At 41.6% G+C, this 18061-nt stretch overlaps 1 protein-coding gene across 3 annotated transcripts in view; it reads left to right on the forward strand.

Annotated features, from left to right (window-relative positions):
• Positions 1 to 18061, forward strand: part of PCDH7 (protocadherin 7) — a 904402-nt gene that overhangs the window by 860600 nt on the left and 25741 nt on the right. Inside the window, exon 3 of one of the 3 annotated variants that reach the window (XM_063922242.1) lies at positions 16076 to 16207. The exons of the other annotated variants lie outside the window; for them this stretch is intronic. Within the exon in view, the coding sequence (XP_063778312.1) occupies positions 16076 to 16207 (132 nt within the window). The remainder of the gene's footprint in view (positions 1 to 16075; positions 16208 to 18061) is intronic. 3 annotated transcript variants of the gene reach the window in all.

Raw genomic sequence — 18061 nt, forward strand, 5'->3', positions numbered from 1 at the left:
CACACACACACACACACACACATATATATACTGTGTGTGTATATATATATATATATATATACACGTATACACGTATATCTATATCTATACAGATGTATCCACATTTATCTTGACGGTTAATAGGATTAACTGAGACTGGCCAATCAGACTTAATCCCCTGCTGTAATGACTTAATCCCCTGCTGTATTGTTCTCTGTATTGTATTGCAGTTGAGAACAATAGCTGAAGGGTTTATGCTAATAAATCATGTTGTGACTAGGCACAGAAAACTACTCAAGATAACAGTGGATACATCTGTATATGTATCCATATAGTATATATAGATATATATTTTTTAGATATAAAATGAAGAAGTTGCCCATTGCGGCAATCAGCATCTAGCTGATTGGTTGCTATAGGCGACTCCCCCACCTGTTCACTTTGGAAAGTTTGATACATCATATACATTAACCCTAGCAGGGGTATTTTCTGAGCTTCCCAGATGAATATGGTATTTCAGGAGCTGGATTTTTCAGCAGTAGACAGTACATTGCATACCTCCCAACTTTCTTTTTCTTGAAAGAGGGACACACGCGCGACGAAGCCACACAGCTTCTATTCACGAATATGTGGCTTACAATTGTGGTATCACCGCCAAGCCACGCCCCATTTTCCCAAGTCCATGCCCCTATTCAGGAGCGCGCGGCTTTGCTGCGCATGTGTCCCTCTTTCAAGACAAAGAAAGTTGGGAGGTGTGCATTGTATTAACAAAACACTGTTTATTTAAGATTTATGACAGCTTGGAGAAAGATAAAGTGAAAAGAAATAAAGCACCAACCCAATCAGCTCCTAACTGTCATTTTTCAAACATAAGCTGTAAAATGAAAGTTTGGAGCTGATTGGTTAGTTGGTACTTTATCTCTTTCCACCTTATCTCTCTCCAAGCTTTGATAAATCTCGCCCTTACTGCATTATGATTTGCATGAGGATGTAAGGTTAAAAGGATGTGCTTTTATAATCCATAGCTCCTGTCAAACTTAATTTCAAGTATTTGTCAAATTATCCAAATCACAATGTTAGTAGCACTAAAATAATTCTATAAAAGTTATGAGATTTGAATTCATATCCAAGGCTAAGTGTAAAACTGCTTCTCTAGCTGATACAGCAAGCTCTCAACTAGTGTTAACCTTCAGCTCATTGTCAGTCATGCTACAGAAATGATATCATTTCATGCATGTCATAACAGCCAGACTCACAGGTGCATTTCCCATAAAACGTATTAGAATCTGATTCACTCCAGCTCGACTCAAAAATCAGAACGTCAGCACTTTTCTATATTGTTAATCAGCCATATTTACATCCTTACGGGAACAGAAATAGTTTGCTGTTTTTAAAATAAATAATTGAATGTATCCCTCCAAAAATATAATTTTCAATGTTCACAGAGCGTCCTCACCGGAATTATTTAGTTGACCATCTGAACTAAAACGATGAAAAACAGAACTGCATGTTTTGAACCCACGAAGGCCTATCATGAGCATCTAATTGGCTTTCCTTTTAGTAAGCATCATTTCACATGATTAAATTGAACTTCTTAACATAGCATAAATGGCAAATGAATCCCCAAGACCTGTGCTACTTTTCATTCACTGTTGCGATTTCTTTTCTGACAGTTACTTAAAAAGACAAGACGTCTCCAGATATTTATTTCCTTCCTCTAATTCGTATGCTTCTGCACTGAAATCCTGCATTATTCAAAAGATAGTTAAAATGTATGTCACAGCAAAGAGGTTTCTTAACTTTTTTTTTTTTTTAATCTTTTTGAAGGTATTTTACTGCACATTAACTGTGTTTCACTGATCCCATTGCTCTCCGTTCAGGATTACATGCATTTAATTTCAGACTTTAATGGGAAATGCAGTAGAAGGTCATATTAGCTTCAATGCCATTGTAATCCCATGCAACCAAACATAAATGGTGGGAGAATTAAGCACAATAACAGCTCTAGGAATTTAAAATGGAAGTTTGGACCGTTATTTATCTTGTGTCTTGTTGCTAAGTTATGTTTCACAATGGCATTCTGGAATGTCAGATGAAAGTGGAGACATGAAATATTGTAAATGCTCAGATACAGGACCTCAATCATTTATAATCACTCATACATTCCACTGCTGAGGGGGTAAGGGCACTTCTTCTTTACTGGTGATTTACTATGAAACCAAGACTAGGAAGAAGGATATATGAAAATTAAAGATGCTATTTGTAGCAACCAGCCAGATAAATCATGTGATGAATGCCCATATTGGGATACCCAACACCAGGCATGTCCAAACTGCGGTCCTCCAGCTGTTGAGAAACTACACATCCCAGCATGCCCTGACACAACTTTAGCATTCTCTGACAAAAAAACACTGTGTCAGGGCATGCTGGGATATGTAGTTTCACAACAGCTGGAGGGCCGCAGTTTGGACATGCCTGCCCAACACTAAAGAATCCCCTCCTATGCAAAACTGGGGCCATTGTATGTACAACGTGAAGACCGACAAATAGTGTGTTGGCTAATACAATATACATAAGAAGGTCACCAATCAATACACTGGGATCTAGTGAGGTCATTAAGGCTCTAAGTTATAAGCAAACTGGTTGTGTTCCTGCACATGCTGACTGCACTTTCCCTCTCTTGGTAGGCTGGACCAGGGATATGATCACAAGTGCAGCCAACCACCCACTTCCTGTCTACCAGGGATATGATCACAAGTGCAGCCAGGTCAGCTCAGCAAGGGATTGTGTCACAGGAAAGTCGTCGGACCAGTTAATGTGATTATGCAATTGCATTATCATAGCCCCATCCAGTTACGTCACAAGGCGGGTGCGGGGGGTGTGGCCCGCACCCGGTTGTGACACCTGGAGGGGGGTGACACAAAATGTCAGCTCCTCGCAGTGACAGGAGCCAGGTGCTGCAGTGAGAAAGTCTCCTACAGCACCCGGCTCCTGTCATAGAAGAGGAGCAACAGCGCACGGAGACTGTCTCTGGGGGAAGCCCAGTATCTCCGGAGATGCTAGGTATGCCCCCAGAGTGACGATTCCATGATCGCCACGAAGCCACGCCCCCTATGTGTAAGGTGTGACACATAGGGGGCGTGGCTTCGTGGGGATCATGGAATCGTCACCCTTTTTTGCCGCGAGCGTGGCAGGAGATCAGGGGTGCGCACCTGGTGTCACCTGGTGTCACCACACACGGTGACGCCACTGGCCCCATCTCTACTACACAGTGGCGCAGTTGCCAACATTGTAAAGAGAGGAAAGGGCAACAAGTACACAATTCAGCACAAATCACACCATTGGCAGCCGATGGTAAGTAGCCACCCACTTAATAAGTGGGCGGCTGATGAAGGGTGGCGGTGAGCTCTGTTAGACTCTTCTGGGTGACCTGGAGTGCCAATCAATTTTCGGAAACTCTAGGCAAATATACTGTAGATTACAGAGAGAGAACAGATTACAGTGAGAGAACATATTACAGTAATGGTGTGCACACACTGGCCGATATATTGCCGTTCTATTGAACAGCCATAATATTGCAGGTCCGTCGGCCGGTGTGTATGAGTAATATGTCTGTGAATGCCGTCGTTCACAGACATATCGCGTTGGCCCTATAGCACAGCCGACAGCCAATATATCTAACATTATATCGGCACATTATGCTGTGTGTACGGGTGGTTAGCTGACCGCCGGTACACTTGCTGCAGACGCCGGCGGTGATTGACAGCACAACTGGGCAAGCGCATGTATTTGTTTGTGATGTCAGTCCCGACGGATCGGGCAGTGTGTATGCACAACACACTGCCCAGTCTGTCTGTAGATATAGCTGCAGATTAATTGATCTGCAAATATATCTACAAGTGTGTACCCAGCATCAGAGAGAACAGATTAAAGTGAGAGAACAGACTGTAGTTAGAGAGAATCGATTACAGTGAGAGAAAATAGATTATGGTTATAGAGAACAGATTACAGTGAGAGAACAGATTACAGTTAGAACAGATTACCACAATAAAGAACAGATTGCATTAAGAGAACAGATTGAGTAAAAAGATTACAGTTAAGGCCCATACATACACACTATCTAATTTTGGCATATTGAGGTACTCTGAGCTCAAACTCGGCCAGTGTGTATGGCCGGGTGATGAGCGGTGAGCACTGATGCACGCTCCCGCATCATCACTGGCCGCTGCCGTCCATCGGAATGTTTTACCAGCCGAGTAAACCACTTTCCACAGTCTCCTACTATGGAAAGTGGTTCACCATCCATGAACATCGCTGGGCATAGTGTAAATCGCTCATTGTGTATGGACTGAGCTATTTTCCTGCCAGCGATGTTCACATTATCGCCCAGCATACGCAATGGGCAAAAACGCCCAATGTGTATGGACCTTTAGAGAGAAAAAAAGAAAAGCATAAAACAAAAGTATGGTGTATGTACTTATTTGAAAATAATAGCATTAGTCACGCATCGAGGAAGCTTTGGTCAGCACATCAATGACAGGATAATTACCACCTGTCGTCCACTGTGGTAATAAGAAGTGTGTGACACCAGTAGTTTCCTCTTTGCTTCCTGTTACCATTTAATGAATCAATTTATTATTCTGACATACTGTATATCACTGACCTGCTAGTTAGTTTCTAAGAATCCTGTTTGCTCTTTATAGTGATACGACTTCGCACGTAAGGTATTTTTAGCATATGGACGTCATGTAGAGATGTTTAATAGAACCTAATTCTATTCTATCTGCAGAAGTTATAACTGCAGTGGGATTACATTATCTGAAGTCAACTGGTTCACTTGTTTTCTTTAGAAGGATTAATAAAACTCCCCCAGAGTGTGTCCGTCATACTGTATGTATATTGGTATGTCTCTAGCACAAAGCAAGAAACTCCCCTGTAATTGCACAAATTTCACCCCTTAATTTCACTGCAGAATCATTTATCTCAAAGGGGTCATGTAATTTATCACTGTTCTAAAACACATCCTGCATGGCCACTCGTAATGTCTTAGTACAGCGATTTATTAAATAAAGAGTTTCCGGAGAGATGTTATCATAATACATCTCTCAGGTGCTCTTATTCCCATCGCATTACATCATCCCAGGGTTGCTGACATTCTGGCTGCCCCCTCTAGGAGAGGGACCTGGAGCTTAGTGCTGCAGGTTGTGAGGCGGCACAGTGAAAGAGGCAGAACAGGGGCATATCGCTCGTGGTCTCATCATCATGGCCATGCCTCCGCTATATAATGCCACTATTACAGGCATTGTTCAGCCCAAATTATGTCATTGAGTCCCCTCAGACTGCCAACATGTGATCTGTAAGGACTAAAAATAATATTGTGAGGTGTGAGGTGTTCAGAATAGACTGAAAATGAGTGTAAATTGTGGTTATTGAGGTTAATAATACTATGGGATCAAAATGACCCCCAAATTCTATGATTTAAGCTGTTTTTGAGGGTTTTTTGTAAAAAAACACCTGAATCCAAAACACACCCGAATCCGACAAAAAAATTTCAGGGAGGTTTTGTCAAAACGCGTCCGAATCCAAAACACGGCTGCGGAACCGAATCCAAAACCAAAACACAAAACCCGAAAAATGTCCAGTGCACATCACTACTAAGCTGTAATGTATGCACCAACACTTCCCATCGTTCAGTGCAAACATTATCTTGTTATTGCCTCAGAAATCCATATAAATTCTTGTAAAATTAGGTGCACTTGTGCAAAAGGTAAGAGCGAAACATTACAAAACATATTTTAGATTCACAACACTGTGGCTTACAATGTAACTATCAGTTGAAGGGTACAATAAAGTCCTTCAAACCAAGAAATCTATGCAGTATTCCATAATAAGCAAGTTATTTTTGCAACATCGTTCACATACAGCAGGGTGATATGAGGAACTTTAATATAGTGCTGGAATATACTGTACAGTAATTCTACTTTATAAATATAAATGAAAAAAAGAATACCTGACAGCAGATAATGAAAGGATTTCTCTGGCAATGGCATGTATACTTCACAATCGGTAAGAAATAAAGCCAGGGTAATTGTTACAGCAGATTTTTCCCTACAGACAACGGCTCAGCTGAAATTCTCTGTACAGTTTAAATTAACTGAATTTGTCATGGATTAGTGAATGTGCAAATCAGCAGTCTAGAATATCATGTCGCTGCTTGAGAGCACATAAACAGCACATAGAGATCCAGAAGTTGAGTCAGGGTTATTTAGAATTGGGAAGATCTCTAAATATTGTTGTTTAATCTGAAATGGATGGAACACATTCCAGTGGAACAGATTGGGAAGAACAAACTCAACTGGATTTTTTTGACGGCAGCAAATTCTGATCCAGGGATTTGAAAACATTGTCAATGGACAGACCCTATTGGGTAATTGTATCTTACAAAGACTTTTTGTTGGCTGAGTGTTCTGGGCTATCTGGTGCAGTAACGTCAGTCCACACACTTTGTGACTTAAACAGTAATGCAGGTTTATTTAGTGAACACAGGTGACTCAGATGTAACACTGATAGCGGTAATCAGGAGCCCATATATCACACAAGGTAACAGCATTAGGTAGTGGTACTTATCAGGAGATGTCTGTGGTGGTGAAGCATGGAGTACTACACAGCCGTGCAGTCTGACTCCCACTGTAGAGAGGATGATGCATGCACTGGAACACTGTGAGTCTCTGTAGCTGAGATCTGCTCCCAGTCTCAGCTCTGCACACTTGTACACCAGGACTTTGCTTCTCATCTCTCTGTGTGTCACACTCTCCTCACTCTCTCTGAGATGGAGGAACAGGAACTTACATCATATGACTCTGCCTCCGGGTGACTCCTGGCACTAGAGGTCTGACACTAGGGGATGCTCCCATAGACTGGTACACAGAAGGAGACAGTTACAGAGTGCATAATATCCTAACACTTCTGTTCTTGCAATACTAATCATTAGAAAACTTTGTAAAGAATAGAAAAGAATAATGTGATTTTGAAACATCATCCTTTATTTATTAAAGGAGTCCAGTATCCTGAGCCAATTATGGTTACAGTAATAAGGAATCTGTCACAACATAGCACAAATTCAATAGAATTTCCCTGGGCATGGTGCACTTCCACTGCAACAATTTCTCAACGATCACCTTAGGACCTAATTCAGATCTGATCGCAGCAGCAAATTTGTTAGCTAATGGGCAAAACCATATGCACTGCAGGTGGGGCAGATATAACATGTGCAGAGAGAGTTAGATTTGGGTGGGTTATTTTGTTTCTGCGCAGGGTAAATACTGGCTGCTTTATTTTTACACTGCAATTTAGATTTTAGATTGAACACACTACACCCAAATCTAACTCTCTCTGCTCATGTTATATCTACCCCCCTGCAGTGCATATGGGGGGTAATTCTGAGTTGATCGCAGCAGGAACTTTGTTAGCAGTTGGGCAAAACCATGTGCACTGCAGGGGAGGCAGATATAACATGTGCAGAGAGAGTTAGATTTGGGTGTGGTGTGTTCAATCTGCAATCTAAATTGCAGTGTAAAAAATAAAGCAGCCAGTATTTACCCTGCACAGAAACAAAATAACCCACCCAAATCTAACTCTCTCTGCACATGTTATATCTGCCTCCCCTGCAGTGCACATGGTTTTGCCCAACTGCTAACAAAGTTCCTGTTGCGATCAACTCAGAATTACCCCCATGGTTTTCCCATTTGCTAACAAATGTGCTGCTGCGATCAGATCTGAATTAGGTCCTTAGTACAGTACAATTTGCACACTGATCTACTGTTTAACTTTATCTATCTATCTATCTATCTATCTATCTATCTATCTATCTATCTATCTATCAGAGTCCCAACCGCCAGCTGGTTCCCCCTCTTGGGTGATGGTCCATGCCACCACCCGAGGGGGAATAGTACCCTGTGGGGACCTAAGGTTTCCACTGGGCTCGAAGCATGGCAAGCACAGAGGGCCCAAAGCGTGGCTAGCGCAGCAAACCCGCCGGGGGGACATGCTGCACTCACCACTGGGATCCCGGCTGTCGGGATCCCAGTGTCGGTCTCATGACCGCTGGGATACTGACCGACAGGATCTCATACTGATCCCGTGTGTATGTTCTTATGTTCTCTACTATGTAATGTGCAGGGACCCAGTCCCTATATCTTCTGCTGGCAATGGTATCTCCCCAATGATATCTTTTGAAAGATTACACATTTTCATGGAATAGCAAAAACTAGAGCATAATGCCAGAGTTAATGTTATCCCCAGTGCAGTCATCATCTCTCTGAAGGTATAACCTGAAGTATGGCATCACTAGCAGAATACATAGGGTGGTAACCCCTGCATGGCACCTCTGTGGAATGATCTGGGTTCAAGGTGTGCACCATGGTGCCCCATTTGACCAGTGGGCTGTGTGCACCGCACATCCTGCACCCATTATAGATATGCCACTGATTTTCTGCAAAGTAAGCCTCAACTGCCCCCCATAATGTAATTTATATTCGCCATATAACAGTAGATGAAAGCTCCAATAATCACAAGACAGATGCATGGTGGTAGAATGCGTAATGATTTATGCCAGCTACAGTATAAGTCACATGCACTTACACCTACTTTTAAAGTTATTTTGTTTTGTTTGTGAAATGTAACTTTGCTACTAGTCATGGATTCCCTACCTGAACTCTCTGATGTCTACTCTTCATTTGATCCCACAAATGTAGATTAAGTATCAACACTCTTCTCATCCTCCAACTCCACTACCTCACCTCCTGATCCTATACCAAAGAGCCGGCCCTAACCAATATGATGCCCTAGGCAAGATTTTGGCTGGTGCCCCCTTGCACAGATGCTAGTTCCGACTTTGACCCTGCACCCCTTTCCAGCACCAATACCCCTTACCCATAGCAGTCCTCATTTTGGTGCTTCTACTCCTTATATTTTAAATAGGAACAGTGTGCACATTTGTGTGCAGCCCAAAACGGGGTGTGTTCTTGCTGTGAAGGGGCATGGCCACACAATAATACCCCCAGTTGAAATTACGCCACACAGTAGTGCAACTTTATTTACATTATATCATGCAATAGTGTCGCTTATTCACGTTACATCACACAGTAGTACCATGTTACTCCTCACAGTAGTGCCCCTTATTCACATTATACCACACCATATTGCTCTTTATTCACATTAGACCACACAGTAGTGCCCTTTCTATATGTTACACCACAACGTACTGTAGTACACCTTATACACATAATGTCGCACATTAGTAATGCATTTCATATGCAGATAGAGCCACAGTCACACACAGAATATAGGCATGCTGCATATCATTCTAATCAGCAGAAGCTGATTGTGCCCCCAAGCATTCCAAATGCCCTAGGCATTTGCCATGTTTGCCTATGCCTAGGGCCGGCTCTGCTATACCCTCACAAATAAGTAAAGCTGTCTCCTGTGCTCATCCCAATCATAACTCTCTCTGTCTACTGGTTTCTTTCCTTCACTGTTCAAGGATGCAGTGATTACTCCCACTCTGAAAAAACAAAATCATGACCCAAACTCTCTCTCAAATTACCGTCCCATCTCTCAGCTCCCATGCCATTCTAAGCTACTTGAGGGACTTCCCTACACTCGTCTCACACACTTTCTAAACTCACACAACTTTTTGGACCCACTTCAGTCAAGCTTTATTTCTCAACACTTCCAAGAGACAGCACTGACTAAAGTAGTGAATGGACAGACCACTGCCATTACTCATTTCTAATTCTTTTAGATCTCTCTGCTGCTTTGACACAGTTGAGCACTCTCTTTTCATACAAACACTACAATACCTAGGTCTTCAGGACACAGCACTTTCTTTGTTCTCTCAGTATTTTCATGCAAATTTACCATTCTGCTGTTGCCAGTAGATGGGCTCTATGCTATAACTCTGCTTCCTGCTTGGGTCCATCACTATGAATGCACAGCCATAGGCTCACACAAGCATCCGTGAGGGAATACTGAGATGGATTTGGTGGATCCATCTCTGAAAAAAACCCTGATCTACTAAACCTTGGTTTCTGGAGCTTGGTAACTGTAACTGCATAGCAGCCCCCACAGAAACCCACTGTATAGAGGCTGCTTTACTATTGGAAATGGAAGCACCACGCAAATACAGTATCAGAGATATCTGCTGCAGACTATCCATGGTGAATCCTGGTAATACGTGTGGATACCACCCCTACAAAACAGTTGTTTTCTGGGGATATCCTGCAAATATTAATTGATAAATAGTCCTCATACTATTTTATAATATTGTGTAAAAATAAAGCTGCCCAGCATTTGTGGGCTACACAAACATAGGGGTTGATTCAGAGATGGATGCAGCCGTACGTCTGTATGCAACGGCCGCGTCTATCTGGTCTGTGCGCGACCCTTCTCCTTCCAGGATGCGGATGCAAGATGATTAACAGTGGCGGAGGTTCCGGAGGTGGCAACGCTGCATTTAGCAGGTATGGCGGGCCTAACAGGGGCATTCCGGGTGCGTTTTCGGGGTGGCTGCATGATGTTACACGCAGCCACTCAGATTTAAAAAATGGTGGCTGACCGCGTGACAGCGCAGCCAGGTTGCGCTGCCAGGTGTCAACCTTAATTCGATGCATCTGCAATGTAATTGCAGACACATCATGAGGCGGCGCCACACACATGCTATGCCCAGCATGTGAGGCGATGGATGCAGATCTTGCTGCATATGCCGCGATCTGCGTCCCTCTCTGAATCATGTCTATAGCCAGTATTTGTCCTGTATGCGTGCAAAAATAAATAAATGAATATGAACCCTTGTATTGCAGCATGGTTTGTCTAGGTGTACCATCTAGGTAAACTATCCACATGACTACAGAAGCACTGAGGTGGGGCCATCATTTTTTTTTTCTTCACTTTACTAGCATTATTTTTACATATATTATTTATTTGGTACAGCAGCTATGGCAGCCACCTACTTATTTACGTACAATAGGCCATATTCAAGTTGAATTCTAAGTTTGCAAAATCGCAGATTGGCCGATTATCGGCCATCTGCGCATGCGCTGTGAATGCATTGCATGTGTGTGACCCGCGGTTTGCGATTCTTCAGCGATTACATCTTGCCAGGAAGTGATCACAGGTTTATTGACAGGTGGCAAGCATTTGTGGTCATACACATGGCATTTATGGGGATTGGTCAGAAAACGTAGCCATGTCATGGCCATTTTCGGGGCGTGTTACTGACGTCAGCTGCGAACCCTGCAATTGGGAACATGGCACTGCTGCAACCAGTGCCACAGCTAGCCTGCATATGCATGGGTCAACCGGTATGGCCGATGATATTACATTTTTGCGATGCATATTCTGCATATTATATACAATTCTGTGGCTGCATTTGCAGAATAACGAACGCATAGGTGGGCGGCTTGTTCTGTGCTGGGCGGACTTTTATCATGCTGGGCGGCTCTTGCTGTGCGATTTTCAGCAATTGCAGTTCTGCTACGATCGCAGAACTGCAACTGAAGCTGAATGAGGTCAAATGTGCAGAGGCATCACTCACCCTAATGACACCGGTGTGACCGTGGCCACAAAAGGGGTGGAGCTTCATGTAATGGGAGTGGGGCTAAACAGAAGGGGCTGGGCTAAACATCCCAACCCCCGTTTTCATCACTTCGGGCTCCAGGAGATGCAGCCTGCCCCCAGAGACTGCCATGCTTGATGTGCTGGATTCTACAAAGTGACAGGAGCTGGGTAGTGGCACGTAATGTTACCGTGCAGCACCTGGCTCCTGTCATAGAGCAGGAGCCAGCACTTTTTTGTCACCACTCAATGGGTGACACGTGGGTGCGGGCCACACCCCCTGCACGCCCATTGTGTTGCCACTGCCAATACGCAAGGAATTTTATTTAGAGGGCTTTATATCTTTATGTGATACTCAGTAATGTGTTTTCCCCTAACAAATATCACTGCTTATTCTCATCAGTGTGGCAGACAATTTGCTGTACATTTCGTGACTAGAGAGTATGATTGATAAGGAATATTACCTGTCTGCTGTGCATCGTGCATTGCTTCATACTGCTGCAGTCTCATCATTTTTACAGTGATTATACTTGAAATTATGTTGACTGAGAAGTGCTGATTAATTATTTTTCAAAGATTTAGAGTGAAGACATTCTAATTGCACAATGTATTGTTTCAGCTTAGTATTTCTAGATTCATTCAACAGAGACATATTTTACAGGAAAAAAGATGTAAACGAACAATTTGACATTGTGACAGATTAATACTTAATCATTAGAACAGCAGAACAATTAGACAGCTTAAATGTGTTCTACATCCTAATGTCTATACCACTTCAGGAATCCACATTAAAATCTTCTTCTGTGAAAAGGTCTGTCACTGTGTTTGACTGATGTAACTAAATCAGCGACTAACCAAGGATTTAACTGGATTACCACTAGGCTGGCAACAATTAAACTTAATTCCAGGAAATTAAAATCTGGGGAATTACTTTATGATTAGAAAGGTCAGTTGTCTCGGTATCAAAAGTATATCCAGCAATTCAGCAATCAGGATTTATTTGTAACCATTTACTACTATACTGTATATGTATACTGTTTTCAGAAAACAAGAAAATTAAATAAATGTAATCTCTATATTTTTGGGATTATTATATTTTGTACTATTTTGAACAATGCATTCACCATATCAATCATTTTAGACTTTAAACTTCGTCTTTAATAGAACATCAGTGTGTCCAGATTTTCCAAGAATAGTCATGATTTTTACTGTAGCATTCATTGTCTTGTGATCTTACTGAAGGTTTTTGGGCTCATCCTGCTCTTGGAATAGTGTTATTGATATTGATTATTGTTTTCCTGTATTGGAGCCAATAAGAAATCTGAGCTAATGTGACTTGTAAAATCGAATAGGTGCTTTGGGTGTAGCCACATAATGTTCAAGTTGAAGCACTAGTTATATACTGCTTATCACACTGGGGGAGATGTATCAAACCATCTAAAGAGAAAGATTCTACTGTAGCTATCATTTAACTAGTAGATTCTATAAAATGACATTTATAAGCCATACTTGCCTACTCCCCCGTTTACACGGGAGACACACAATTTTTTGGGTAGACCACAGCAGCCCCAGTAGAGTGGGCAGCCCTACCACATCCCGTCTACTACTTAGTGAAGTGGGCAGAATGGAGAGATTACTATAGAGACTCAAGGTGTCATCAGGGAGAGGGCAGAACTTAGAGACGTGTCTCAATGGAAACGTGTCATTTTGGCCCTGCCCCTATGCAAATGTGCACCAATCGCAGCAATTTTGCCATGAGTGGGAGGGACCTAATGACACAATTAGCCCGATCCTGCCCCCGATCCTGCCACCTACACCTCCCCTCCTGGTTTTTCCTGAAGAGGAAAATTACAAGGTAGGCATGTACAGTATGTTATAAGCTAATTTGTTACTGTGGACAAGTTCTCCAACTAGGTGTTAATTTCAGTAGGTGTTTAGGGAATGATGGTGTACGCCAGTGTGCATAGTGCGCCTTGCGGGCTGTTAGGAGGTACAATTCTGCACCTAGAACAGGGCAGGTGATGACCATGAGGACTAGCGCTAGACCAACCGCATATGTTGCCACTGATTCAAACAGATCAGCGTATTATCTTTGTTCTTGAGTAATGCACACCCATAGTACTCCCCCCTTTACACCAGTCCCGTAATATGTATCTGTTGGGGGTAGTGGGATCTTCTAAATATATTTTAAGATTACAGGAAAATTGTATGAAATAACCAACTGTTGTTTAAAAAAAAAAACAGCTTTGACGTCAATTGCTTCATTCATCACAAACTAGTGGTGTCGTGGCAAACAGGTTTGAATAATCTGGAACAAAGTGCAACATCAATTTATGTTAATCTGCATGATGCACAAAAGCAGTTGGCGTTACAGTTCTTCAGAATTAGATTTTTTCTGGATTGGAATGTCTCTGCTGGCCTTCTGCCTTTTTAATTACAATATAATGACCATTCTGGCATCAGTGTAAAAGGAACTTAAATCACCAGTGTTAATGATTTACTGTGGTTTCTGTGAAAAAAAAGAGGATTTAATTATTTCTCTTGAAGACAAAGGTCGCTGCATAAAGTAAAGCACTGCTAAAAACCAACAAATGAACTTTGAAAATACTTTTGAATATTTATTTGGGATTATGAAATAGTATATAAATATATATATATAGAGAGAGAGAGAGAGATTTTAATGAGAAATGGGTCATGGGTGCAAGGATATATTAGTTGTAGTCAGAAGTGAAAATGGTGCTTTGTGGTAAAGTAAAACACAAAAGTGTTTATTCAAGCATCATGATACAGACTGCAATGCTTCAGGGAGCTACTGTATGTGCCCTGTAGAGAAGCTTGAGAGAAGCCGTTGCACTTTTGACTATATATATTTATATATATATATATATATATATACATAAGGATCCAATTCAGCCGGCACTCCCACAAATGAAGCAAATGCTCCGGTGTCCAGTTTAAAAAAACATCATATACCTCCAATATGAACGGCACTCAGAGACTGGTATGATAAATAAATGTATTATAATCACGTCAAACGAACGTTTTCGGGGACACAGTCCCTTCCTCAGGACCACAGGTCGTTTGACGTGATTATAATACATTTATTTATCATACCAGTCTCTGAGTGCCGTTCATATTGGAGGTATATATATATATACATATACATATACATGGCGATCATTGTGCACTCTCCCTCCTGGTCACAGCCTGCCACGGTGCCCACTATAGAATTTGTATATAGAACAAAAAGTGGCACTCTGTGGACTCAATAAACACTCAACACGATGCCATTACCGCAACGTTTCGGGCTTTATTAGTCCGTCTTCAGGCAGCACAAACAAGTAGTACAATAAACATATGTACCTTAAATGGGATCCGGTCTGAAGATCGACAGTATCTAGGTCGACAATGTTTAGGTCGACTACTATATGTCGACAGTCACTAGGTCGACATGGATGGAAGGTCGACAGGGCTTCTAGGTCGACAGGTCTAAAGGTCGACATGAATTTTTTTTTTTTAAATCTTTTTTTGATTTTTTCATACTTAACGATCGACGTGGACTACGATTGGAACGGTAAAGTGTGCCGAGCGAAGCGGTAGCGGAGCGAAGTCACCATGCCCGAAGCCTGGCGAGCGGACGCGGTGCACTAATTTGGGATCCCGGTCACTCTACGAAGAAAACGACACCAAAAAAAACAAAAAACCTCATGTCGACCTTTAGACCTGTCGACCTAGCACATGTCGACCTAGAAACCCTGTCGACCTTCCATCCATGTCGACCTAGTGACTGTCGACCTATAGTGGTCGACCTAAACATTGTCGACCTAGATACTGTCGATTTGATGAACCACACCCCCTTAAATACCTTCAGGATACCCTCTGCAGACGTCATGCCGCCCAGCGAATCTCCCGCAGCTAAACTTATATACTTGTATACATGAGCTTTTATATATACAGTTTATATATATATATATATATATATATATATAATGACATAAAGATGCGGCACTCAAAGCGTAAATAACTCACAGACACTGGTATCTGCTTAGCAACGTTTCAGTAGTCACACCTACTGTCGTCAGGCTTTATGCAATAAAACATAGTGCATACCTTTTATACACGTCACTGCAAGTGGAATCCCGCCAGCCCGCCCGGGACCGCTCACCAGGCGGGCAATGCAGGCCATGATGTCATCGGAATACGACGGCGATTTGCCTAATATTTCTTATCTTCAATAAAACTTTTTTCTATTTTGTATTGTTTTATTATTATTATTATTATTATTATTATTAGTGTATAGTGTTGTCAACTTTTTTCTGTTTTTAAAATTTTCAGATTTTCTGTGTTTTTTCCCCCTAAATTATTAATCATTTTAAGATCGTATTTAATGTGTTAATACTACCAGGTTCATCCCTAATGCCATCACTTTCACTTATCCAGCCATCCACAGTCAGTGACCACGGCTCTATTTTTTACTTTCCAGGCTGTGACAGTAAACCAAAGCTGCCACCCATGGGCTTATTAGAGCATGACAGCCAGGCCACCTGTAGTGAACCTTTTCCAGGAAGACGCTTCTCTCAACGATGGGGAAATACCCTTCCAATTTGCGTCAGAGGTGGGAAATGCAGCATTTTGATCTGAATTGAAAAAATAAATTACAATATCCAATGACCTTTGATCCCTATGAATGAGTTGGAGCTGTTTCCTGGAGTATGATCCATAAACAGCAGTTTCTGCACATCTGTTCACACTTGTGCCCTGGTGACAATGCTATTGTACACATATGGGGAAAACAAGTTCTGACATGACATTAAAATAGCATAGTGATGTGTTTCCAGTTCAACTTACCATTGTCCAGGAAGTATATACTGTAGCATAGGTGGCACATACTATGCTGAAGTTTGCTCGCTAATATCACTGGCTTAAACTCATTACTTTGGATAAGGCATATCTGTATAATTTTTTTTCATTGATACCTGAACACTTGGCCTTATTCATGTTGTAAGTAAAGCAAAAAAAAGTGAATGCAACTTTGTGTCTGGAACAAACCATGTTGCCATGCAAGTGGTGCAAATACATTTGTATTTTTTCTGTGCAGGGTAAATACTGGCTGCTTTTGCATGTAGTCCACAAATGTTAGCTTTATTTTTACACTGCGATTTAGATTTTAGTTTGGACACACCGCCCCTAAATCTATATCTCTCTGCACATATTACATCTGCACCACCTGCAGTTAAGCATAGTTCTGCCCAGTTGCTTGCTCTTTTGCTTTACTTACAAACATTTATCAGGCCCACAATATGGATAAATCCAATCCAGATACATTCTATAGATAACATACAGTTTACTGAAGATCAGTTTTTATTTTTAGTCAGTTAATTTGTCTATTTTATTAGTAGATCCACCAGTAGGTCAAAATAGACCTTGGCAAATTACAATTCCATTAACATTTTACAGTACCTTTTTTTATTATTATTATTATTATTATTATTATTACAACAGAATAACATAGAAGTATAGAATTTGACAGCAGATAAGAACCACTTGGCCCATCTAGTCTGCCCCTTTTATTTATCCTTTAGGCAATCTCAACCCTGTTTGAACCTTAATTCTTTGTAAGGATATTTATATGCCTATCTCAAGCATGTTTAAATTGCCCTACAGCAGGGCTGGCCAAACCGGTCCTCGAGATCTACCAACAGTTTATGTTTGCCAGGCCTCCTGGAGACCTGTAGAACTGTCAGTTAGGAATGAATGCAGCACATCTTAATTAGTAATGACTACACCTGTGCACTAGCCAGGTGGTCTGGTAAATGTGAACTGTTGGTAGATCTCGAGGACCGGTTTGGCCAGCTCTGCCCTACAGTCTTAGCCTCTACCACCTCTGATGGGAGGCTATTCCACTTATCCACTACCTTTTCTGTGAAGTAATTTTTCCTTAAATTTCCCCTGAACCTGCCTCCCTCCAGTTTCAGTGTATGTCCTGGAGTTACAATACTTCTCTTTCTTTGAAGAATGTTTCCCTCCTGAACTTTGTTAAGACCCTTGGTATATTTGAAAGTTTCTATCATGTCCTCCTTTTCCCTTCTCTCCTCCAAACTATATACATAGACAGTACATAGACGAATAAGCAAAACAGGAAACAGTGACTTACAGTTGAAGACAAAGGACAAGTACAGTACAGGGTACATAAAAATAGCTGTATCGCCAGATGACACTGACATAAGTATCAGGGTGGCAGAGAATCAGGGGATTTGGTGCCATTGAAGATGGTTTAACTAAGAGAAGAAAAAGCACATGAGGAAAGAGGGCCCTGCTTGTGAGAGCTTACATTTTAAAGCTCACGTTCATGCAATGGGAGAGCTGAATTTGCTTCAGTAGCAAAAGGGAAACTGTTGACATTATCACCAAGATTTATGCAGATGAGAGCAGACTCACATTACCAAAGTATACATAATTCCATTCTATA

The sequence above is a fragment of the Pseudophryne corroboree genome, chromosome 1 (assembly GCF_028390025.1).
Source record: "Pseudophryne corroboree isolate aPseCor3 chromosome 1, aPseCor3.hap2, whole genome shotgun sequence".
Lineage (NCBI taxonomy): Eukaryota > Metazoa > Chordata > Amphibia > Anura > Myobatrachidae > Pseudophryne > Pseudophryne corroboree.